The sequence below is a fragment of the Cibotium barometz genome, chromosome 38 (genome assembly GCF_041138505.1).
Source record: "Cibotium barometz isolate CiBa-2024 chromosome 38, ASM4113850v1, whole genome shotgun sequence".
Taxonomy (NCBI): domain Eukaryota; kingdom Viridiplantae; phylum Streptophyta; class Polypodiopsida; order Cyatheales; family Cibotiaceae; genus Cibotium; species Cibotium barometz.
In genome coordinates, this window is record NC_141083.1 from 21,192,415 (window position 1) to 21,213,962 (window position 21,548).

The window sequence follows — 21,548 nt, forward strand, 5'->3', positions numbered from 1 at the left end:
AGAGCTATCAAAATGGCTTCAGTTTATGAAAATGGTCGAAAGGGTCAAAATCAGGCAGTGGGTCGAGTTTCCAAGTCTCATTTTATGCGACCTAGTTGTTGTGAAGCTTCGAGGTACACTAGTGAAGAAAAGGGAAAGGCATCTATGTCTAGTGTACGTTCTTCTACAAAGACTCTTGTAGGAGTTAAGAGAAAGGTGTCAATGAAAAATGACCACAAATCTTCTCTCACTCTTGAGCAATTTGAGAAAGCAAAGAGTGAAGGCTTATGCTATGCTTGTATGGGCAAGCATCAAAGGCATGATTGTGCATTAAAGGAGCATCGCATAGCTATAAATATGACCACTGAGCCTATAGATTCACATCACAAGGATGATCTTGAGGAAGATTTATTGGTGGATGATACTCCAAACTAGACACCCCAACATTCTACTAGGATACTCTCAGTGCCAATTGAGAAACGGGTACATAGTCTTATCTTCAGAGGCTAGTCGTGGGTTACCAGTTCCAAGTTACATAACTTATTCTCATGAAGGGTTCGATTAAAGGGAACCAGTGAAGGTACTCTTTAATACGGGCTCTATCCATAATGTGGTTAGTTCTCAACTTGTCAAGAAGTTAAAGTTGAAGACTCAACGATCGTCATATCAACACACAGTTGAGCTAGTAGATGGCAACAGAGCAGAGGTTTGGGACCAGTTGGTTGTAGGCCTTGGTCTCATCATTCAATCCTACTTTGACGAGATCAACTTTGATATTGCTTGATTAGCATGTTTTAATGTTGTGCTAGGGAATGAATGGCATGCACAAAAGAAGCCTCTCATCAACTTATAACACATGTTTATCAATTTATGCAGCATTAGGCGAGGACTCATCACATAAAAGGTGAGCTAGATCTACCCAAGAATGCATTAACTACTATTGGATAAGGGAGAAGATGCTTTGCACACTCACACAGACACACACCCACACATAGTCGAATTGAGCTCGAAGAACAAGAGAGAGACTAGAAGCGAAGCTAGAAAGTACTCGATGATAATGATAGCAAACGAGTGGAGTACAATATAGCCCTAGCCATAGGGCTGTTTTGGCTAACACACGGCAAAACCCCCTGCCAGCGCACAGGGTAAAAAGTACTCGTGCGAAGGGCTATTCACACCACAGACTTCAAGGCTAACAAATGTTGGACGAGGGAGAAGATGCTCTCTGCACAGTCACACACACACATGTACACACAATTAAATTGAGCATGAAGAATGAGAGAGAGACACAGTCACACAAACACACATGTACACACATGTACACACAGTCACACAAACACACATGTACACACATGTACACACAATTAAATTGAGCATGAAGAATGAGAGAGAGACCATAAGAGAAGCTGGAAAGTACTCAATGATGATGATAGCAAATGAGTGGAGTACAATATAGCCCTAGTCCTAGAACTAATGTGGCTAACACACTCTTCACAAGAGTGTATTCACACGGGGAAAAAACTCTTGCTACTAGCACGGGGTAAAAAGTGCCTGTGTGAAGGGCTGTTCATACTAGGGACTTCAAGGCTAACAAACCCCCCTGCAATAAATGGTGTTAACGTGTATAGGCTGTAATAGAAACTAGGTAAACCCATCTACCACATTAGCCTGTGTAGGCACATTAGTCTCAAGGCATTCTCTCCTGCATGCAGCCTCTTCTGACATACTGAAATGCACCTTAATGTGTTGTGTCCGGGCATAAAAAATGAGAATATGCATGACTACATGGCATGAACATGTACAGGTTGTAACAGAAACTAGGTAAACACATTTGCCACATTGGCATGTGTAGGCACATTAGTCAAAAACCATTCTCTCTTGCATGGAGCCTGTCCTGACATATTGAAATGTACCTCAATGTGTTGTATCCGCACATAAAAATCGAGAATTGTGCCTATGTAGGCACATTAGTCAAGGCATTCTCTCCTGCATGGACCCTCTCCTGACATACTGAATGTGTTGTATCCGTGCATAAAAAACAAGAATCTACGCAATTGTATATCTTTTTCGACTATCCAGTAGACGGCTAGCTAATACCTAGAGCTACCAATAGACAATGGAGCTAACACATGCCTGAATAGCTCTGAATGTTGTTGTACTCAGATTCACAACCTGACACCTTTGTGTCAGATCATCATGCCCAGGGATTATGAGGCAGACAACCATAAAGAAGACTGAATGTTTCACTTCTTGCCAATGCCAAGTACTAGGGCAATGCTGAAATCTGCTTAACTGACAGTGCATGCTGAACAGAAGACCAGTATTACATAGAGGAGAAGGCATCCAATAGTGCGTTGATAAAGGACAACATCAAAAGTTGATATAGCAAGAGGCCCCCCCTCAATTGGTATGAACTAGATACCCAAATAGTGTAAAAGCCCAATGTCTTAAACATCAAATGCATGTTGTTACGTCACGAGCAAATTATATGCTGAATCTGTTGATGGTCAGCATAGTTGAAAGCCGAATGCATGGATGGAACTCGATTATCATCTCTTAAAGTAGCAAAAGGAAAAAAGGACTCCTGAGGTGATGCGAAAGAAATAAGGGTTGTATCAGCCTTTTTCGACTACTATCAGCAAGAAATAATAATGGTTGCATTCTCTTCAAGTAACGCGTGACCCATGGTAGTAGAGCAATATGGAAAATTGGCTACTGAATCTGATTGACTAGGAGTGATTCAAAGCTAAAACAGGCTTAGTTGAGTTGGTAATAAATAGAGGATGTGAGCATTGCGGACAATAGCAATCCATAAGATGTCAAGATACACTAAATGTCAATACATATGAAAAATTACATGTGGACAAGCCAACAAGGTTTTTAGTAAACCTAGCCAAAAAATGCTGATATAACAATCTGTCAATTGGGGACAGCAGTGCATACAACCAGCCAGACCATGAGAGTATAAAGCAACCTGTTAGTATGGCAAAATAAAGAAGATGTGTAATCCCACATAGATTAAGGTAGAGGAACCCTGAATTATGCAAAGTGTGACAAGGCCACCAAGCTGAAGACAATGTAACAGTCTGACTCCATTAGAATTCATGTAGATAAGCTAGACAAGGGAGGCAACTTAAACAAGGGGCTAGGAAAGAAAGTAATACATCTTAGCAAGTAGACATCATTGCATACAGGTATGGCTCCAAGACATAGCACAACTAAGAGGTCAAATGCATAAGTGACCAGGACATCACTAATAGCAATACACAACATGTGTCCCCCCTCAAATGCAACTGCCAAAGAGATAACTCTGCTGTGACAATTGCTAGAAAGCATAGTCAGTTGAGGGAATGATCATCACCACCAGGATCAATGTCAAGCATAGCACCAGCTGATAATCCTCATTCAGAGTACGGATCATTTCTAGGATCAATTTCAGGCATAGTAGCATCATGCAATTCTGCATCAGATGAACCCACAATTAACTCACAATCCTACATATGACAAAGTATTCCCCCCTTCTTCGATCGGTCTACAATGTCAGGAGCTTGTGTGGGAGTTGCATAAGTGGCAACTCATGAACCATAATTTGACGCTAATCATGCATAAGATAATTGAAGTTAAGGTGACCAAAACAAGCATGTTGGAACTCAATATCACGGATAACCTATGATGCGGAAGCAATCATTGCATCAAGTTACAGTGAGGATCACTACTCCTGTAAGACATGTCAAGCTTGTAAAGGCCATTGCACAATGTACTAGAATGTAGAAGCACATTGGAATTAGTTATATCACAAATGAAGCAGCAGTAATCAGAAAGCTAGATGTTGAGGCTAGGTTTTGCAAGTGTTGAGATAGAAATTATATTCTCGTGGATGCCAGACACACACAAAGTGTCAGTAAGAGTACATGTGTCCTCACAACATGATGTCAGTTTCACATTTCGATGCCTATAATGGCATAGGATGCATTATTAGCACACAAAATTTCACCACCTTGACGGAGCAAACAACTTCTTGCAGGAAGTAATGTGCAAAACAACAATCTGCAAGTCGAAAGCTACAGGTGGAATCGATAGGTCGAAAGCTACCGAGAGAACTAACAGGTCAAATCAGCTGGAAAAATCGATAGATTGGACGCTAGCGTGGATTCAGTAGGTTAGGAATCGGCAGCTGACATCACATCAGCAGGTCACAGTAATCGGAAGCTGACGTAGCATCAGCAGAGCAGCAGGTCAGAAGTTGACGTGAAAGCAGCAAGTCTTAGCAGTTCGAAAACTAATGTGGAATCAATAGGTGAAAGAGTGACTTGGAATCAATATGTCGGAGACTGACTTGGAAGTAGTAGAACAAAAGTTGAAGGTGGTCATCAGGTCGGAATCAACGGATTGACAAACACGGGACCAGCTGAGCGGCCGGAATCTAAATCAGCTGGGTGAAAACTAAAAGCCAAACATCGAATGTCAAAGGCAGAAGTTCAAAATCTGGATCCGAAAGCAGAGTGCCAAAGCGGAAAGGCAATTGCTGAAAGCTTTGTTCGTTGACTCGGAAGCCGCAATCAAATGTTAAACACTGATGGTAGAAAGCTTAATGCCAAATGCCAAGCGCTAAAAGTTGATTGCTAAATGGAGAGAGTTGAAAGCTGATAGCCAAGCTGCTGACGTGAAGGCTGCCAAGCGTTGTAAGCTGATTGTTGAATGCTGAATGCCGATTACTGAAAGTTGAATGTTGAATGCCAAGCATTGTAAGCTGATTGTTGAATGCGTGAAGCTGAGGCTAAACGGCTGAATTCTCAACCCAAATGGTTGGAATGCGGAAAGCCTGCAAGCAGAAAGCCTGAAGCCGAATGGCTAAATGGTGGAGTTTTGAAGCTAAATGGCTGAAAGAGAAAGTCGAATGCCTGAAATCTAATGCTTTAATGCGGAGTGCCTAAAGCCGAATGGCTGAATGCAAGAATCTAAATGTTTAACGGCTAGCTAGACAAAGCCAGCTGACTCAACTGATGGACGAGGAAGTCTAATGCCAAAAACTGGAAGTCAAAGGTTGCTAAACAGGGCAAAACTGGCAGATGTAGTAGAATGGCTGTTTGAGTACAACTAAAGCTGACTGCTGAATGTGCAAGTGTTGAATGAGGAAAGACAAAGACTGTATTGCTGACTAGACTAAGTTGACTGACACAACTAAAATCTGACAGCTATTTTCAGCTGTTTAGGCCAACATTTGGGTAGCGCCCGTTCTGTGTGTAAAGGCCCTCACACAGTCACACTCCGAAGTCTGGATTCCTTCGAATAGGCGTGATTCGTGAAGTGATTTTACAAGCTTCTTCTTTCTATATATAGAGGGGCTTGCACTTCCCTCTTGCCATATGGAGTGCTTTTTTTTGTAGCCTTGGGCCCTCATTTAATACTTTTTTGACTCTCTTCTCTCTCATGGTCAAGTCTCTCCTCTCTCAGTTGTCTTCCTCTATGAGCATGTGCATAGGTGTCCCCACCCATCCTCGCCTGCAATGCCTACAACCAGGGTTAAGGGTCACTTTATTTAAACTTTCAAATTTCAAACTCAGAAAATGCCAGCTCATTTTCTAAGAAGAGCCATTTTGAGAGAGAGAGAGAGAGAGAGAGAGAGAGAGAGACGTTTGCTCAGCTTCCCCCTGCAAGGCTATTACCAGAAGCCTCCTTCGCTGGTGCCCCCCTCCTCCGTCATTCGATACCACACCAGGAGAAGGAGGTGGAACTCTACCGAGTTTAGCAACGTGGGCATATTCACAAGACGAGATGTCGTGCAGGCTATTAACATGAATCAGGACAATTACTTCGAGGAGGCACTAAAAGCCCAAAATTTGCGGCATCCTTTTACAAGGAAATATGGGCTGCAACGTCCCCAGATCCTAGGAATCCAGGAGCACATTTTTACCGGTTCAATTTCTTCTTTGGCATGGTTTATGTCTACTCAGGAGACCAATTTGTTACTCTTAGCCAGCGGGTGCTTGCAAATCCTCTCAGGAGATGTATACTGCCTGGGGCATCGCCTTGACTTTTTTTTGTATGCTCTCATTCTACTACACAGTTGCTGGTTTTTTTTATCATCAGCAACTTGATGGTGCTATTCATTGTATACGCATTCTTATGAGGCAGGCTCTACCTAGGTCGAGATAAGGTAATTGAAGGTGCGGGTGCCCTTGCCAATAGTACCCTCACTGCCTCACTCAATCAGTAGTTCATCGTTCAACTTGGGCTATTTACTGCCCTTCCCATGATCGTCGAGAACACGATCGAGTATGGATTCACCTCTACATTGTGGGATTTTCTCACCGCTTTCATCCGTGTTTTTTACATTCTCTCTAGGAACACGATCCCACTTTTTTGGCAAGACTATACTTCATGGTGGTGGGCAACTGGTCATTGTGTGTGTGAGTGTGTGTGTTCAATGCGAATTGCAAGTGTGTGTGCGTGTCACGAGAGAAAGAGAAAGAGATTTGATTTATGTGTGAAACATGGAACTATTTTGAACTGATGTGAAGCATGGAACTATTTTGAACTGATGCATTTAATTGGATCTCTCTATGAATGCAATGACCTTCACTTGCATCTTGAAAATTTGTTACAACATAGGAGCAAATGACAGGGTGAAAATAGTTATGATGATGTATGTATGATGCAGGGTGGAGAAGTTTGAGAAGAGACCATTATGTCAAGCTGCACACGCTCATTTGGTTGTATATATGCGAGCTAATGTGTGCTAAGCACAAGATTCACAAGAAGATTGCCATACAAAGGTTGTTGGGGACTGAGTGTGCTTGCCAAGGAGAGAAGTAGGGATGATGTCTACTTGAACCATGCATAAAGTGTTCTTGGGATCTCTTGGACTTCTCACATTCAACGATATCTATGTATAGATCTTGCAAAAGCATAACGAGTGCTTGAGGAGCTTCTTACTCGACATATGCACAATAGGACCAAGGTGCAGAAGCTATGAATTGTTTTGAATAAATGCATCATGATGGCCTCTCTCTTGCTCGACATATGCACAATAGGACCAAGGTGCAGAAGCTATGAATTGTTTTGAATAAATGCATCATGATGGCCTCTCTCTTGCTCGACATATGCCCAATAGGACCAAGGTGCAGAAGCTATGAATTATTTTAAACAAATGCATCATGATGGCCTCTCTTTTGCTTTGCGCAACAAGCAGAAGCTATGAATTGTTTTGAACAAATGCATCATGATGGCCTCTGTTTTGCCCAACAGCAGCAGGACCAAGGTGCGGAAGCTATGAATTGTTTTGAACAAATGCATCATGACTACCTCTCTCTAGACACAGTGACCTTTGCTTGTATGTTGAAAGTATGTGGAAGCATAGAAGCAATTGACAAAGGGCAATGCATGACGAGATTGCTTTACAGAGGTTGCTTGGAAAAATTAATGTGGTTGGTATTGCTTCGATGGATATGTATGTTGAGATTGTAGTGCTCTAATGTTGTCTCTTGGAATGCATTAGGAGTTAAATATGGCCTGAAAATAATACCATGTTTGGCAATGCACTAGTGGATTTGGTAAAACAAAGATCTTTTTAGACCAATAATGTGTGTGTGTGTGTGTTTTCTTCCTATGTATATACATGTGCACGTTTTTTCCCGTGGTAGACAAGTAGGCCCAAGCCCACATATTTGTACTCATTTTATTGAGTGTTATTAGTAGATAACATGTGTACTTTTTCCCCTTTGTAGACGGGTCTACCCACACGATGTAGTGCTTGGTCTACACTATTTGCACAATGTGCCCAATAGGAGGAGGTCAAGGAAAAGTGAACTTTTTTTAATGGTTATACAATTTGAGGACCTTCGTCTACACATGGTCAACTTCAAACTTCACTTGCATCTTTAGGCAAGTAGGTGATAGAGGAAAAACAAATTCCTAATGCAATTGTGTGTCAAGGGTTGTTGGGCAATGCCTTGGTGGACATGCATATTGAATGAATGATGCTTGCAAAACAGCAGCGCGACGGGCTACAAATTAAGGCCTGCCTCCATGGTATGCAATCCTCCTTGTCGGGGAACTGGTTGGGGGACTAGGTTGTCTAGTAGTCTCAAGGTATGTTGACTAATCTAAGCATGTGGGAATTATTAATGGGTTGGTTTGGAAGGGCGAACGCACATTTATTCAGAAAGTATTTTCAACGCCATATCGGTGTTGAATTGGTGGAGATGATTCGCCTATCTTTAGAAATTGCCACACCCCCTTTTTTGCATGGTCAATGTATGTGGCTGTACAAGAGTGGCAGTTTCTTGTCGCACCGACTCCCCGCTCCTTTTCACCGAGTCTTACATACACACTACAGACGCGGCCATTCTCACCATATGTTAAATACACACGACCATTTTGCTTTGTGTGAGTGTGTCTGTTTCTCTAGTCCTCTAATCAAGCTCTTCAGCAGCTCCGAGGCTCTAGCTGAGAGTGATTTGTGGGTCATGGCCATGCCTTCCCATAACAGATTGGCAGGTGCCGTTGCGCTGATGGCTTGCTTCATCCTGCTGATGAGCAGTGGCGGCGAGGCCGGGCGTAAGCAGTATGGTGGTGGCGGCCGCAAGATTATTGTCGGCGGCGAGGAGCATTGGCACTTTGGGTACAACTACAGCGCCTGGGCACAGAAGGCAGGGCCTTTCCATGTGGGCGATACGCTGGGTAAGGGATTGGGCACTCTGTGTGTGTGTGTGTGTGTGTGATTTGTTCATTAATCAAATGGATGTTTTTTTCATGTCATGGAGCAAGGAATTGGGCACTCATACTTGTCCTGTATACTTGGTGTGTGTGTGTGTGTGTGGCCTTGTATACAGTATTCAAGTACAAGCCCTCTGTGTTCAACGGCATGCCAGAGAATCACGACGTGCACCGCCTCCATAGCTTGAAAGCTTATGAGGCGTGTTCATTTGACAGAGCAGTGTTGCTGGCCAACACGACTCAAGGTGACCCAGGCTATGAGTTCACACTCCAAGACACGAAGCCGGTCTACTTCGCGTGCAGCATCGGCGATGGCATACATTGCCGCGTTGGCCTCATGAAGTTTTGTGTCAAACCTCGCTAGACGTGTGTTCAAGGCCGGGGGAAGAGGCAGTGCAAGAGCGCTAGTATTTGTCTAATGTAACTGTTTGGTGTTTCAAGGACCTTTGGCTATCTTCTTTGTTAATCCATGGATTAACTATTAACCTGGTTGTGTTTTCGGACATCGGTTGTCTCATTGAGTTGTCCATCTTTCTCTGCCCCTTCGGTATATGCTTTTGAAGGATTAACCTCTTTTTTAGTGCAGATGTCCCTGTATACTTGGTATATATGGTAGAAGTTTTCATTAGAATTGTGTCATCTCACAGAAATGCATCTCCATGCCTGGTACAAGGGAAGAATTGTTTGCACCATAGCCACAAGGAAACTCCATTCCGAGTCAATGGTACAGAGACTCTCTCAAGATTTCACCAAACCATTTCCCTGTTCCTGATTGGAACTTAAGCCATTATTGCCAAAATATTGGCCAATTGAAGGCATTAGATCCATATGGGCAAACGCCACGCAGACCTACGCACCTATGATTGGCAAAGTTGTTCTGTAATTGCTAAAAATTACTCTTAAATGATCTAATTCATATTTGCAGAAACCTTTGATGATGAGGATAAGGATCACCTATGTTACTTGAGTTCGTTTTTTCTGCACATGCAAGAATTTGAGCTAGCACAGCAATTGAAGTCTTAATTATGCCAGCTCTCACCCCCTTACAGCTCTGCCTACTTCTCCCAATCTACCCAGATAGGCCCTATTGGTCTGCCCCACCTTCTGTCCACCTCCACCTACCCCTTCCTTCAATTGCTTCCAGTGCTACTCACGTAAGTACACAGAGAGTTTGGAAGACGGAGCTGGCCTTTGATGCATGCATCCGCCTCTGCACATGACAGATAACTTGAAAGATGGATCTGGTCTTTGATGCACGCATCCAACCTATACTCATGCAAAGCAGAGAGAGAAGGGAACAGAGAGACTATCTATGCCTTGGGAGATATGATTTTGCAAAGGAAGCAGGGTTTGAAAGAGAGAGGAGTGAGTATATGGCCATGAGCGAGCCTAGTATGCAGCCACGAGAGAGAGAGGAGTGCAGGAGCTAAGCAAATCCAAATACTAAGATTTAAACCTTCTTTATACAGAAAAGATCTCTCGAGATATCCTCTAATTTTTGCTGCAAGGTTAATAGAGAAAATTATCATCATTCTTTAAGGTCATACATCAAATTTGAAGTTTTTTAAAAACCAATATTTATATATATATAAAACAGTAAAAAGTTCATTACATCGAAATAAAACCCAGTGGGTGTCACCTACTTATCTCTACATCCCACATCTCTGTTTCCCATTGTTTAACAAATTACATGACAAATTCCACCTATCATCCTCATTAACAAAAGAGGATTGCTTCCAAGACACTTTGTAGTCTAGCAATATACAAGCCTCCATTAATGCTTCTGTGGTGCACCCTCTAGGGGTTTGCTTTTTCAACACCTCTCCAATACCTGACCAAATCTTGATAGTGGGTCTTGTTTCTATTGGGTTTTCTATGAAGGCCACAAAACTCTATGAAGGCCACAAAAGTATGTCTTATCTGCTTAATTTCAAATACCATCTTTTAGTCTTGGGTCCAAACCTCAGTTGTTTGGGCTTCACATCCAATGAAACTTGCAATCATAATAACTTCAAAATAGGTTTTCCTAGGATGCCAGAGGAATTCCCAACCTAGGCATCAATCAATTGATGTGATTGATGCCAGTCTCCATTCTCTGTAACAACAGTTCCAGACCATCAATCTCTATATTGTTCACACAAATTACATTTCTACACATATATACACATTTATGCGTTAAACCTGTCACATCTAGCCCAACATCCAATACATTTCGAAACACCACACAGTTCCTAGAAGTCCAGATTTCCCATAAACAACAAGCCTTGATTATATTGAATAGAACCTTTGCTCCCTCAGTATCAACAGACCATTTGCCTTGAATCCAGTCCCCCCACTGTGTCTAAAATCCCAGCCCATGTTGTACCCATTTCATTAGTTTCCCCCATGCTCCTCTGATAGCTGGATGACTCCAGAAAGCATGCTTACCATCCTCTAAAAAGCAGATCTGCACTTGGGGCAATAGCCCACTAGATAAGTTCTTCTGTATTAGCTTTACTCCAATAGGTAGAGCCCACATGCAAACTCTCCACAAGAACACTTGAAATTTAATAGGAATCTGACCCTCCCACAATTCTTTCCACTTCTTTTTCCAACAGCTAGGACTCCAGATCACCTTCCAAATCTTGTTGCAATACTCCACATTGCAGTCCGCTTTCCTTAATTCTGCATACAAAGCCTTAGTTGAGCCTTTCATTAGCCCAGTCTTTGATCCAACAAGATTCATAAAAGCAGTGGAAAACCATCCCCCCCTAAATCACGATCAACACCTATCTCATTAAATCCTTTTCCCTTGTAGAAACATCTGCGGCCCTATAGCCCCCATCCCAAACCATTAAACGCAAAACATCTTTCTAGTTGCTACTGAGCCTCTTACAAAGGAAGGAAGCTGTCACTTTTAAAGGAGCATGAGAGAACAATTTTTCCTTCCAGCCCAAACCCCGCCAACTACCTTTAGATAGCACCCAGAGAAACCTCTACCAATTCCCTTATCATAACAGTCTAGGTTTCATGTTTAGACAGACATTTTGGAAGAAACTAAGCCACCCTTGCTAGGGTTTGAGTAGGTAAATGTACAATGCCTATCCCCCCTTCACTCCTTGGCATAACCAATTTATCCCAAGCCAACCAGGTTAGCTTTCCCAGTGTCTTTGCCATTTCTCCAAAGAAAATGGCTTATAGGACCCAAGATCCTCTTCCAATGACTTTTACCAAACTCTAACATAGGGCATAAAAACATTACATAAGCATTCCAGCACTGTATTACAAATCACAAATCTATCATGGAAAGGAATTCTGACCCCTTCCCACTTCTTTATCTTTGCTGAGAATCTGTGTAAGGCCTAATCAACCAGTTGTTTATTTGTGACATCAACCCGAACAAGGACTTCTAGGTGTCTTACATTTTGTCCTCTTTTAACAATCTCCCTTGCAGATCAAAGTCATTATCTTCAGTGAGGCTGATGATCTTAGATTTTTGTATATTGCATCTTGATCCAGAGGCATCTGCAAACTCTTGGATAATGCTTAGGGCTTGTCTCATATTTTCATTGTTAGCTTTCAAAAACAGCAATGAATCATTAGCAAAGCATTCGATGACAAGTTGCTCACTGAACCTCAATTTTAAACTAGCGACAGTACCTCTTGAGCAAGTATCTTCCAAAGCAACAATTAGTGGGTGTGAGGCAATAGCAAACAGTAGGGGGGCAAGAGGACAACCTTGCCTTACAAATCTGTTAATCGAAAACCCTCCAATAATTCTACCATTCAGCAAAACATTAGAGAAGCTTCCCCTAGTGAGGGTATAAATGCAAGATGCCATTTTGGATCCAAACCCTAACTTCTCCATCACTCTAGCAACTAAAGACCAATGCACTCTATCATATGCTTTTTCCAATCCAATTGAAGCATGACACATTTTTGCTGGGTTTTTTGAGCAATATCCCTACCTAGCATAGTAGCAAATATATTATCGTAAATTGACCTCCCCTTGATGAACCCATATTGCCTTTTAGATATTACCTTTTGTAACACCGAGGTGATTCTGATAGCAATAACCTTAGCTAAAATTTGGTATATCACTGTTAACAAGGTAATTGGTCTCCAATGTCCAAACCTATTGCAAGCAACTTGGTTAGGTATGAGTTTCACAAAACCTTCCTTGAAATATTTATCCAAGTACCCAGTCTTGAAGGCCTTGTTTGCAAGCTTCCCAACAAACAATGTCCTTCAAAGAGGGCCATAAAGCTATAAAGAACTCAACAGATCATCCCAGCCAGAGGCCTTCTCCCTTCCTAGTTTCAAAAGTGCCACCCAACACTCGTCCAATGTCAAGATATCTCTCAAGCCAACTAGCTTTATCAGGCTTGACACTACTATTGACCAACCCAATCAACTTATTTATAAGGTTGAATTCTCCTAAGAGAGTGATCTTCTTCGAGTCTAAGAGTAGACCCAAGAAACTCAACCCTTTTTTTTGCAATCAAATCAATACCCTCTCTCCTTTTCCCTTTTTCATCTAAGATCTCCCCCAACTACTTCATTACCAATTTCCCCCCCTACAAGCTTAAAAATAAATTTTTCTAGTTTTATGTAGTTGCTAAATGATTTCTTTTTAATCCAATTCAATTCCTTTCTACCAACCAACTCCTCCTCATGCTTCAATGCATTCTGACATCTAAAGAGTTTAAAAGCTTCCTCTTCAGTAAGCCCATTAACCTGTCTTTTCTTTTGCAGATACTCCAGTTTTTCCTAGCCTGCCTCTTTTCCTTAGCTCTTAGCTTCCCTACTGCCTTAATGACCCCTTGCATCTCATTAGCAAATGTTCTCCATGACCCTGCAGTTCCTTCCGCTTTTAGCCTCTTGATGGCTTGTTTAGTGTATTCAACAAACAACTTGTCCTTTAATAAAATATTATTCACTCTTAGCTTCTTGGTTGGGAACTGCTCCAACACATCACTTCCAAGATCTTCACATACCCAACTCCACTTTATAGGCATATGATCTGACAATATTGAATTGAAATCGGTAGTTGCTAAATGTTTTCTTTTTAATCCAATTCCTTTCTACCAACCAACTCCTCCTCATGCTTCAATGCATTCTGACATCTAAAGAGTTCATAAGCTTAGCTTCCTCTTCAGTAAGCCCATTAACCTGTCTTTTCTTTTGCAAATACTCCAGTTTTTCCTCGCATGCCTCTTTTCCTCAGCTCTTAGCTTCCCTGTTGTCCTAATGACCCCTTGCATCTCATTAGCAAATTTTCTCCATGACCCTGCAACAGTAGCTGTTCCTCTGGCTTTTAGCCTCTTGATGGCTTGTTCAGTGTATTCAACAAACAGCTTTTCCTTTAATAAAATATTATTCACTCTCAGCTTCTTGGTTGGGAACTTCTCCAACACAGCACTTCCAAGATCTTCACAAACCCAACTCCACTTTACAGGCATATGATCTGACAATACTAAATTGAAATCAATAGCCACCCTTAAAGTGTGTGGTACCCATGCAACAAATTGACTGAAGAATATTCTATCAAGCCTAGAGGAAGAACTCACGTATTGAAGACTAAAATATGTATGCCTAAGATTATCCCCCTCCAATCCCCTAAAGACCACCCATCCACCAACCCCATTTTACCTCTCAACTCATCCCATTTGCCTTTCTCTTGTCCCATCAAAATTGAGCTCCCTCCACTCCTATCAATCCGGTTCTCCACCATATCAAAGTCCCCCAAAATAATACAGCTGTGCAAAACATTCAACTTACTAATCCACTCCCACATGCTAATCCTAATTTTATAACTATGAGCTCCATAAATATCAACTATCCAAATTTTCTTTCCATTGACCAAAAATTCCACCACCAAAATCCTGCCATTAGCATGATTAGCTATAATAGTAGGGTTCAAATGATTCTTAATCACACACATCACACCACTATAGCCCAAATTCACTCCCCTGTACAACAACGACCAATCCCTAAATCTTTCCTTCCTCAGAGCTTTGGCCCCAAAAACATTATGCTCCTAGACTGCATAAATAGATAACCCCCACTCTTTAACTACTCCCCAAAACAAGGCACTTTTCTTTTTGACTTTAATGCCTTTGACATTCTAAGTACAACCCGAAAAGTCCTTACGAAAACTCATGTCAGAGCTGTTTTATGAGAACCATCTCCTCCCCCTCTCCTTCCCCTTGAGTCTGCCCCTCTCTCACTATCTCCTTCCAAGCCTCTTCTACTTGCCAATTAAATTTCTCCACAGAAGAAGTGCCACTATCATCCTCATCTAGTGGGCTATATGGATTTGAATATAGAATAGGACTTAGGCTCCCCTGAGATTTCTCCCCTTTGACCACCTTCCCTAATTGGCTCGCCCTCTTTCTAGCTTCCTCCTTAGTTTGTTTAAGATTCATTTTCCCTTTGGCTTAATCCACTTCCCCCCCAAAGACCCTTCCTCTTTTTCAGAAATTTTCTCTTTACATTTCTCCTCTTCTCCTTGATCCGCAACAACAGGGTTGAATCTCCTTAATACTGTTTTCGCCCCCTACCTCACCTAATGGCTTTCCCTCACCTTCCGAACTTTCAGACCCAGCCTGGATGCAATTTCTAGCAATGTGTCCAAATCCCCCACACTTAAAGTAGGCACTCGGGAATGGACTGAACTCAAGACCTAAATCCAACTTGCCTAACTCACCACCACCCAGATCAATTTCAATTCACTTCGGAGTCTCTATCTTGGTGTTCCACGACAAACTATTAGCTTGTCTACTCCCCGCGTCGTCACTAGGTAGATACATAACAGGGCCCAACATTCTAGCGAAATTCCTAAGGGCTGGCCTAAGCGTCGGGGAGGGAGACTAGATATTTCCAACAACAGGGCAAGCTTCCTGAAGGCTCCTTCTCACAACAAACAATGGATCAAAAGGGAAGACATGCCCCAATCTATGGCCCATGAAGAGAGGTGCCTTCAAGAACAGCTCTGAGATAGATTATTGCATGCCTTGATGAACAACACATTAAAAAAACCTTTCCCTAAGTAAAACACATTGGACACCACTCTGTCATGCAAAATCTCTTCTTGCAACCACCTACCTATCTCAGCCTTTGTAGGAGGTTTACCAGGATAGAGTAGAATCACACTACATTGAGAGAACAAGTCCAGTTGACACTTAATGAGGTCGGGACTCACCCTCAAGCATACCTTTTCCAGAATCTGGGCATGCATTTGAAGCCTTTCATTCAGCCAATCTGGAACGTTTTTCTTCCTCTCCCTCTCACCAACTTCCTCTTCCCGATGCCTCTTCATGTCCTTCATTTTCTTAAGATCCCACTCTCCCTAGGCATCGCTATGATGTTCAACTCCATGCATCCAAGAATCCGCCATCCTAGGCGTGCATGCATGCACAAACAGTCTCACTGGCCTTCTCTTGACGTACGAGGACATGCGTCCCCACACGCATCAAGTTAACTCCCCCACTTCTCCACTAAAGTTGAGCATTGCCTTCACTCGCCCCTTTGCCCAAATTTTTACCCTCTCAAATTTGAAGTATTTAATGGAAAGTATTTTTTGGAACGTAGCTTCCATGATGTTGGCGACCTATTTGAATGCACACACTATCTTGCATATCTCTTAGTGGATCCCAAGACTTCAAACAGCTAAGGGCTAATGCATGATGAAACCATTTGTTAATAGACCACAGTTTTATTGGCGACGCTTGCAAGAGCAACTCAAATAGCGGAGAGATTAATTTACCGAATTTAATTATTTTTAGAAAAAATTTCCCCACAACTTTTTACACACACATTCCCCCAAATACCACAAGGGGTTATCATCCTTTTCAAATATTGGCCAACTAAAGGCACAACATCCACTCAGGCAAGAGCCACACGGACCTACACACCTATGATACTTGTGCAAGAGCCCGTCGTGATAATAGCCTCGTAGGAGGGAGCAGAGTTATTCATTGGAGTACTTCTAAGGAAAGGGCAAGAGCCACAACCACCCTGAACACCGGAAGGAGCATAGGTGTCCCTCCCAAAGAGGCTAGAGGGGACTTGGACCCAGAACCTCCTGATTGTGAGCCTAAGACTTTACCACTAGACCAACTTGTGTGGGCAACATTAATCTTTTATCTTAAGAAAGCCACATTAATAATTGTACATTAGGGGGCATTTGGACATATTTTGGGCCTTTTGCTAATGAAAGTAATCAGCAAAACGGACCAATAGGAATAGAGGATTGTGCACATTTGGTCTCCTTTGAATCAAACCCCGAATACACGGGAGGGAGACTAGGCTATAGGGAGGGGGACTAGGCTTTCAGTACTAATAATTACACGTCCCTTTCAAAAAGTAGGGGGTTTAGGGTAGGTATGGTCCTACCATTTTCGTGGCTCAAAAAATCCTTAAAATTTTGAAATTTTTGAGATCCCCCCAAAACTCACATTTCCCCCCAAAAACCCATCTCAAATTTCATTGTAATCAAAAATTTCATTTTCAAGTTCGCTTTCCCTCTTGAACGTCCAAATTAAACTCTTCCTCCCTTTCTCTTCCATCTCTATCTCATTTGCCCAGCCTTAATGAAACCATCAAAGCCCTAAACCCTAAACTTTCTCCTCCATCTTAATCTCCCTCCCTTCTCTCGGAGCTCCATCTCTTTCATCTTCAAGGCTCCTGTAAAACCTACACATCTCTTTCCTTTTTACTCTAAACATAACCTTTCTACTCTAGCTTCCAAGAAGATATGGCCGCACCAAGAAGACCAAAAGACGAGATTGAGGGACGATGATGGTGCTTGGGTGGGAGAGGCATTTCGTGTAAGAGCGCTTGGGTTTATCTACAGCCTGGGCCTCACCGATTTCGACTCGGCGAAATGTACTGGAGCACCATTGGAAAGGTCGTTTACAAGGCTTCAAGAAGGCAAGAAATGGGAAACTAGTGGCCACGGTACAACATGTTTACACAGCACGAGATATCCATCTTCGCCAAACAAATTCGATTTCCATACAATACAATTGTATCGCAGGAGGTAGAAAGGGGCATGTGAGATTTTCTGACAAAGATGTTGCACAATTCAAGGTGAACAATAGGAAGATTCGAAAACGACTAGAGCCAAAGACCTTGGTAGATCACGATTGGGATGTTGATGGTATATCGCTCAATTAATGGGGATTTTGAATTTTGTGAATTTTGAAGCTACTTCAAGTATGTTAATTTTGTAAAGTCCTTTCCCTCAAAAAAATGTACTGAGCAATGAATTTTTATCTTGTAATAGCTATGAATTTAGATTTTTATATTAAAGTTATAACTCAACAAATTTACTCTAAAGCTGTCTTGTATGTGCACAATAATGGTCAGCTCAGTGTAGGTACTAGGGTTCCTATTCCAAAATGGTTTAGTGGCACACAAATTTACAGCACATGGTTTTTTATGTCGATGGTTTCGGAGTCCATCCAAAATAGTATATAAAGACCAGTCCATAAGAGAATTGAGAACAGAATATACAAAAGCCGCCCATGGATGCAAATTCTTCTAATGAGAGGATTGTTCCTAGCAAGGTTTCTAGGCCAGCTATTTTAGCTATTTCTTGTGATGAGATGACTCCTATTCCTTTGTTGGGAATACAGATAATCAACCTATCCAAATATCTGAAAGCTTCAAAAAAGACCTTGAAGATGTAGACAAACTGATAGATGAAGCCAAAGAGGTGCATCAAAGAATTCTTCAGATGAACAACCCAGAGAAGAAGACGGAGGAAAAATCTGTCGTGCAGAATTAGAAAGGTCTTGTATTGAGGGACTTAGGCCCATTGTAAGACTTGTACTGAACTATTGTATCTTAGCAATGACTAATGTGATGAAAAAGTTCTACATGGACATGTGTCTACTCTACAAAGTGTTCATTTCATGATAGATCCCACATTATTCTAATTGACTTTTATGTTGTTGTGTAGTCTATTCTCTTAGACGAGTTTTGGCTGTGGAGTGTGCGGGCAAAGGCAATAAACATTATCCTCAATAATGCAATTATGCCTGATGACCTTGACTTGCGCCACTTCCACTAGTTGCTAGCACTAGTGCATCAAAGATGAGAAAAAAGATGCCGTTTCATTCCCCTATTAAGCATTTCAGCTTTAAACAAGGAGTCCCTAAGAAGGGAAGCAAGGGCAAGGCAAAGAGGAAGCTTTCATTTGCAGGCAAGGGCAAGGACAAGGCAGGCAAGGTGCCAACCAAGGAGACAAAGGAGGAGGCCAAGGTGCTAAAGGCTAAGTCAAAGGAGGAGGCCAAGGCTGAGTCAAAGGAGGATGCCAAGGTGCCAACCAAGGTGACGAAGGAAGAGGCCAAGGTGCTGAAGGCTAAGTCAAAGGAGGAGGCCAAGGCTGAGTCAAAGGAGGAGGCCAAGGCTAAGTTAAAGGAGGAGGCCAAGGCTGAGTCAAAGGAGGAGGCCAAGGCTAAGTTAAAGGAGGAGGCCAAGGCCGAGGCTATAGAGCCCAAAACCGCTTAGAGGCATTTTGTATGTCCAGAGACAACATTGAAAAGATTATGTATTTTTATTGAGCTCGGCTCATATTTCTATAAACATTCTATCTTTTTATTGAGCCCTACTCATTATTGTATTTTATGAGTATTGTGCTTTGCAATAATAAAATAGATTGTTGAGAAATTTTATCCTCATAACTTATCTTTGGTTAAAACTGAATTTTTAACGACGTTTGCTTCTATATTACAATGACACAAGAAACTTACACAGCTATCAAAATTAGTGTACTTGGAAAGGAGGAACTTTAAAAAATTTGTGACTATGTGCCAGCCACAAGAGTGCGAATCCTTTTGCATAGGAATGGGTTGGTTGAGAAATTTCCACTCTATATCCTTTTTTCAATTCAGGACATAGAGTTTCAATCAATGCAATCACCCTCTTACATGCCCTATAGTCAACGATATAAAGAATGACTTATAATCAACAATTAGGAAGCAAGAAGCAAATGATATAAAGTATAATGACTTATAATTTAGACTGTCCATGCATTCTGAGAAGGCTATTTATAAAAATTGTCCGGCATTTCACCACATTTATTAAACAAGCAGACTAGTGCCCTCTGAAATTGAGAAAGTAAACAAAAAATATAAGAAACCTAACACAGGCAACTAACAACTTAAACAGCTTGAAATCCAAAGAAAATACATATTCTCTATATATGGCAGCACAACAAAGCAGGTACCCGGACTAACTCCATGGAAATAAGGAGCAAGGTCCTCTCGTCAGACCTCAATGGGTCAATCAGGATAGTTGATACCAAAGGATCATAAATATATACTTGCTTTGCCTGGTCTGGCAAAAGCTCTTTCAACAGTACTTTGCAGATTGAATAAAAAACATTAGGAAAGGGAAAAAGAAATCAAAATAAGAAAGCATTCAAAAAAATGCGAAGAGTACACACCTTAAACAAGTAAGCACAATACTATCATTGATCTCTCTATTATTTTCAATGAGCATATAAACATCCGTTGGAGCGATATGGAGGTACTCCTCCTGCTCGGTGCTGTTACGAGACATTGCATATAATCTGACTAGGCAGCGCCTTAAGTTTGTCATTATTCTCTCCCTCCAACTTTAGAAGGTTCTGCCAAATCATCCCTATCGACATTCTCATCTAATAATTTTTCCTTTCCCTTCAGATCCACCCCCTTTACAAGCCTCTTAAGCCCTTGTGGACTTGGTGTTGTCGCCTCTTCATTAACAACCTTGTCAAAAGCCCTATTCCTGTTCAAAGGAGGAGGAATGGAGAGGATTTCTGCTGCCTTCCTATCCCTGAATGGTAGAGGTCGCATGAACTTATCATACGTATACCTAACTCTGCTTACTAATGTCATGTCCTTGTCCATTAGTGTGACCCTCTTGGCATGGGTAGCACAAATTTTACTATCATTCAATAAGTCTATATAAGGAAGTCCTCGCATGACTCTTGAAGACGTGACGATGCTTCTCTGCCATTTAAAGTAACATTTTCACTTTATTCTGTCGCTTATGGATCTGACAATCCTCAAGAAAGGAGCTTTGGGGATAAGGAGATTGACAGCTGCCTGCGCCTTCCTTATCTCTGCAAACATTTTTCTTTGCCTCTGCAAAGTGACCCTGCCTTTGAAATGTTCCTGTTGGTGCTGGGTTTGACATCATAGGAAGCATAGGTTCGCTTAAGACGTCCTTTGGAATTTTCTCTAGAATATCTGGAAGCGAAATTGGATTCGGCACTGGATCGGGTGTTAGATCTGCTGGCTCTGGCAGCACTGAAACTCTCGTGACGGTCTGTTTTGTGCGTGCCATTACAGCACTAGAAAAGAGAAGGCAGAGTAATTAGCCAAGTCACATGACCACCATCCACCGCGCGATAAGGGGAATCCAAATATGGACCAACGTTCTTTTTGCACGATGAACGAAACAAGAACTTATAAATAAAAATTTCAGACCCTTCCACGGAGAGATATTTCAATTTGAAAACATGGAGAATAGATATATTGCACGGTGAAGGAAACAAGAACTTATCAATAAAATTTTCAGACCACCCGTCCCCACAGAGCGATATTTCAATTCGAAAACAAGGAGAATCGATATATCGCACCATGAACGAAATCTCTTATCAATAAAATTCACCCAACCGTCCACCACGGTGCGATATGTCGATTTGATTTCACATGGAGAATAGCCATATCACACCGTGAACGAAATCAGAGGAAGAGAGAACTTATCAATAAAATTCACCCAACCGTTCCACGGAGCAATATATCGATTCGAAAACATGGAGAACTGCCATATCGCACCATAAACGAAATCAGCGAAAGAAAAGGGGAAGAGAGAGA

At 41.8% G+C, this 21,548-nt stretch overlaps 1 protein-coding gene across 1 annotated transcript; it reads left to right on the plus strand.

Moving 5' to 3' along the window:
* Positions 1–8,343: 8,343 nt before the first annotated feature.
* Positions 8,344–9,200, plus strand: LOC147616464 (uncharacterized). The gene is made up of 2 exons (XM_086777087.1): positions 8,344–8,661; positions 8,814–9,200. The coding sequence occupies exons 1-2, from the start codon at positions 8,448–8,450 to the stop codon at positions 9,059–9,061; spliced, it is 462 nt and encodes a 153-aa protein (XP_086633213.1). The 5' UTR covers positions 8,344–8,447; the 3' UTR covers positions 9,062–9,200.
* The last annotated feature ends 12,348 nt before the right edge of the window (positions 9,201–21,548 follow it).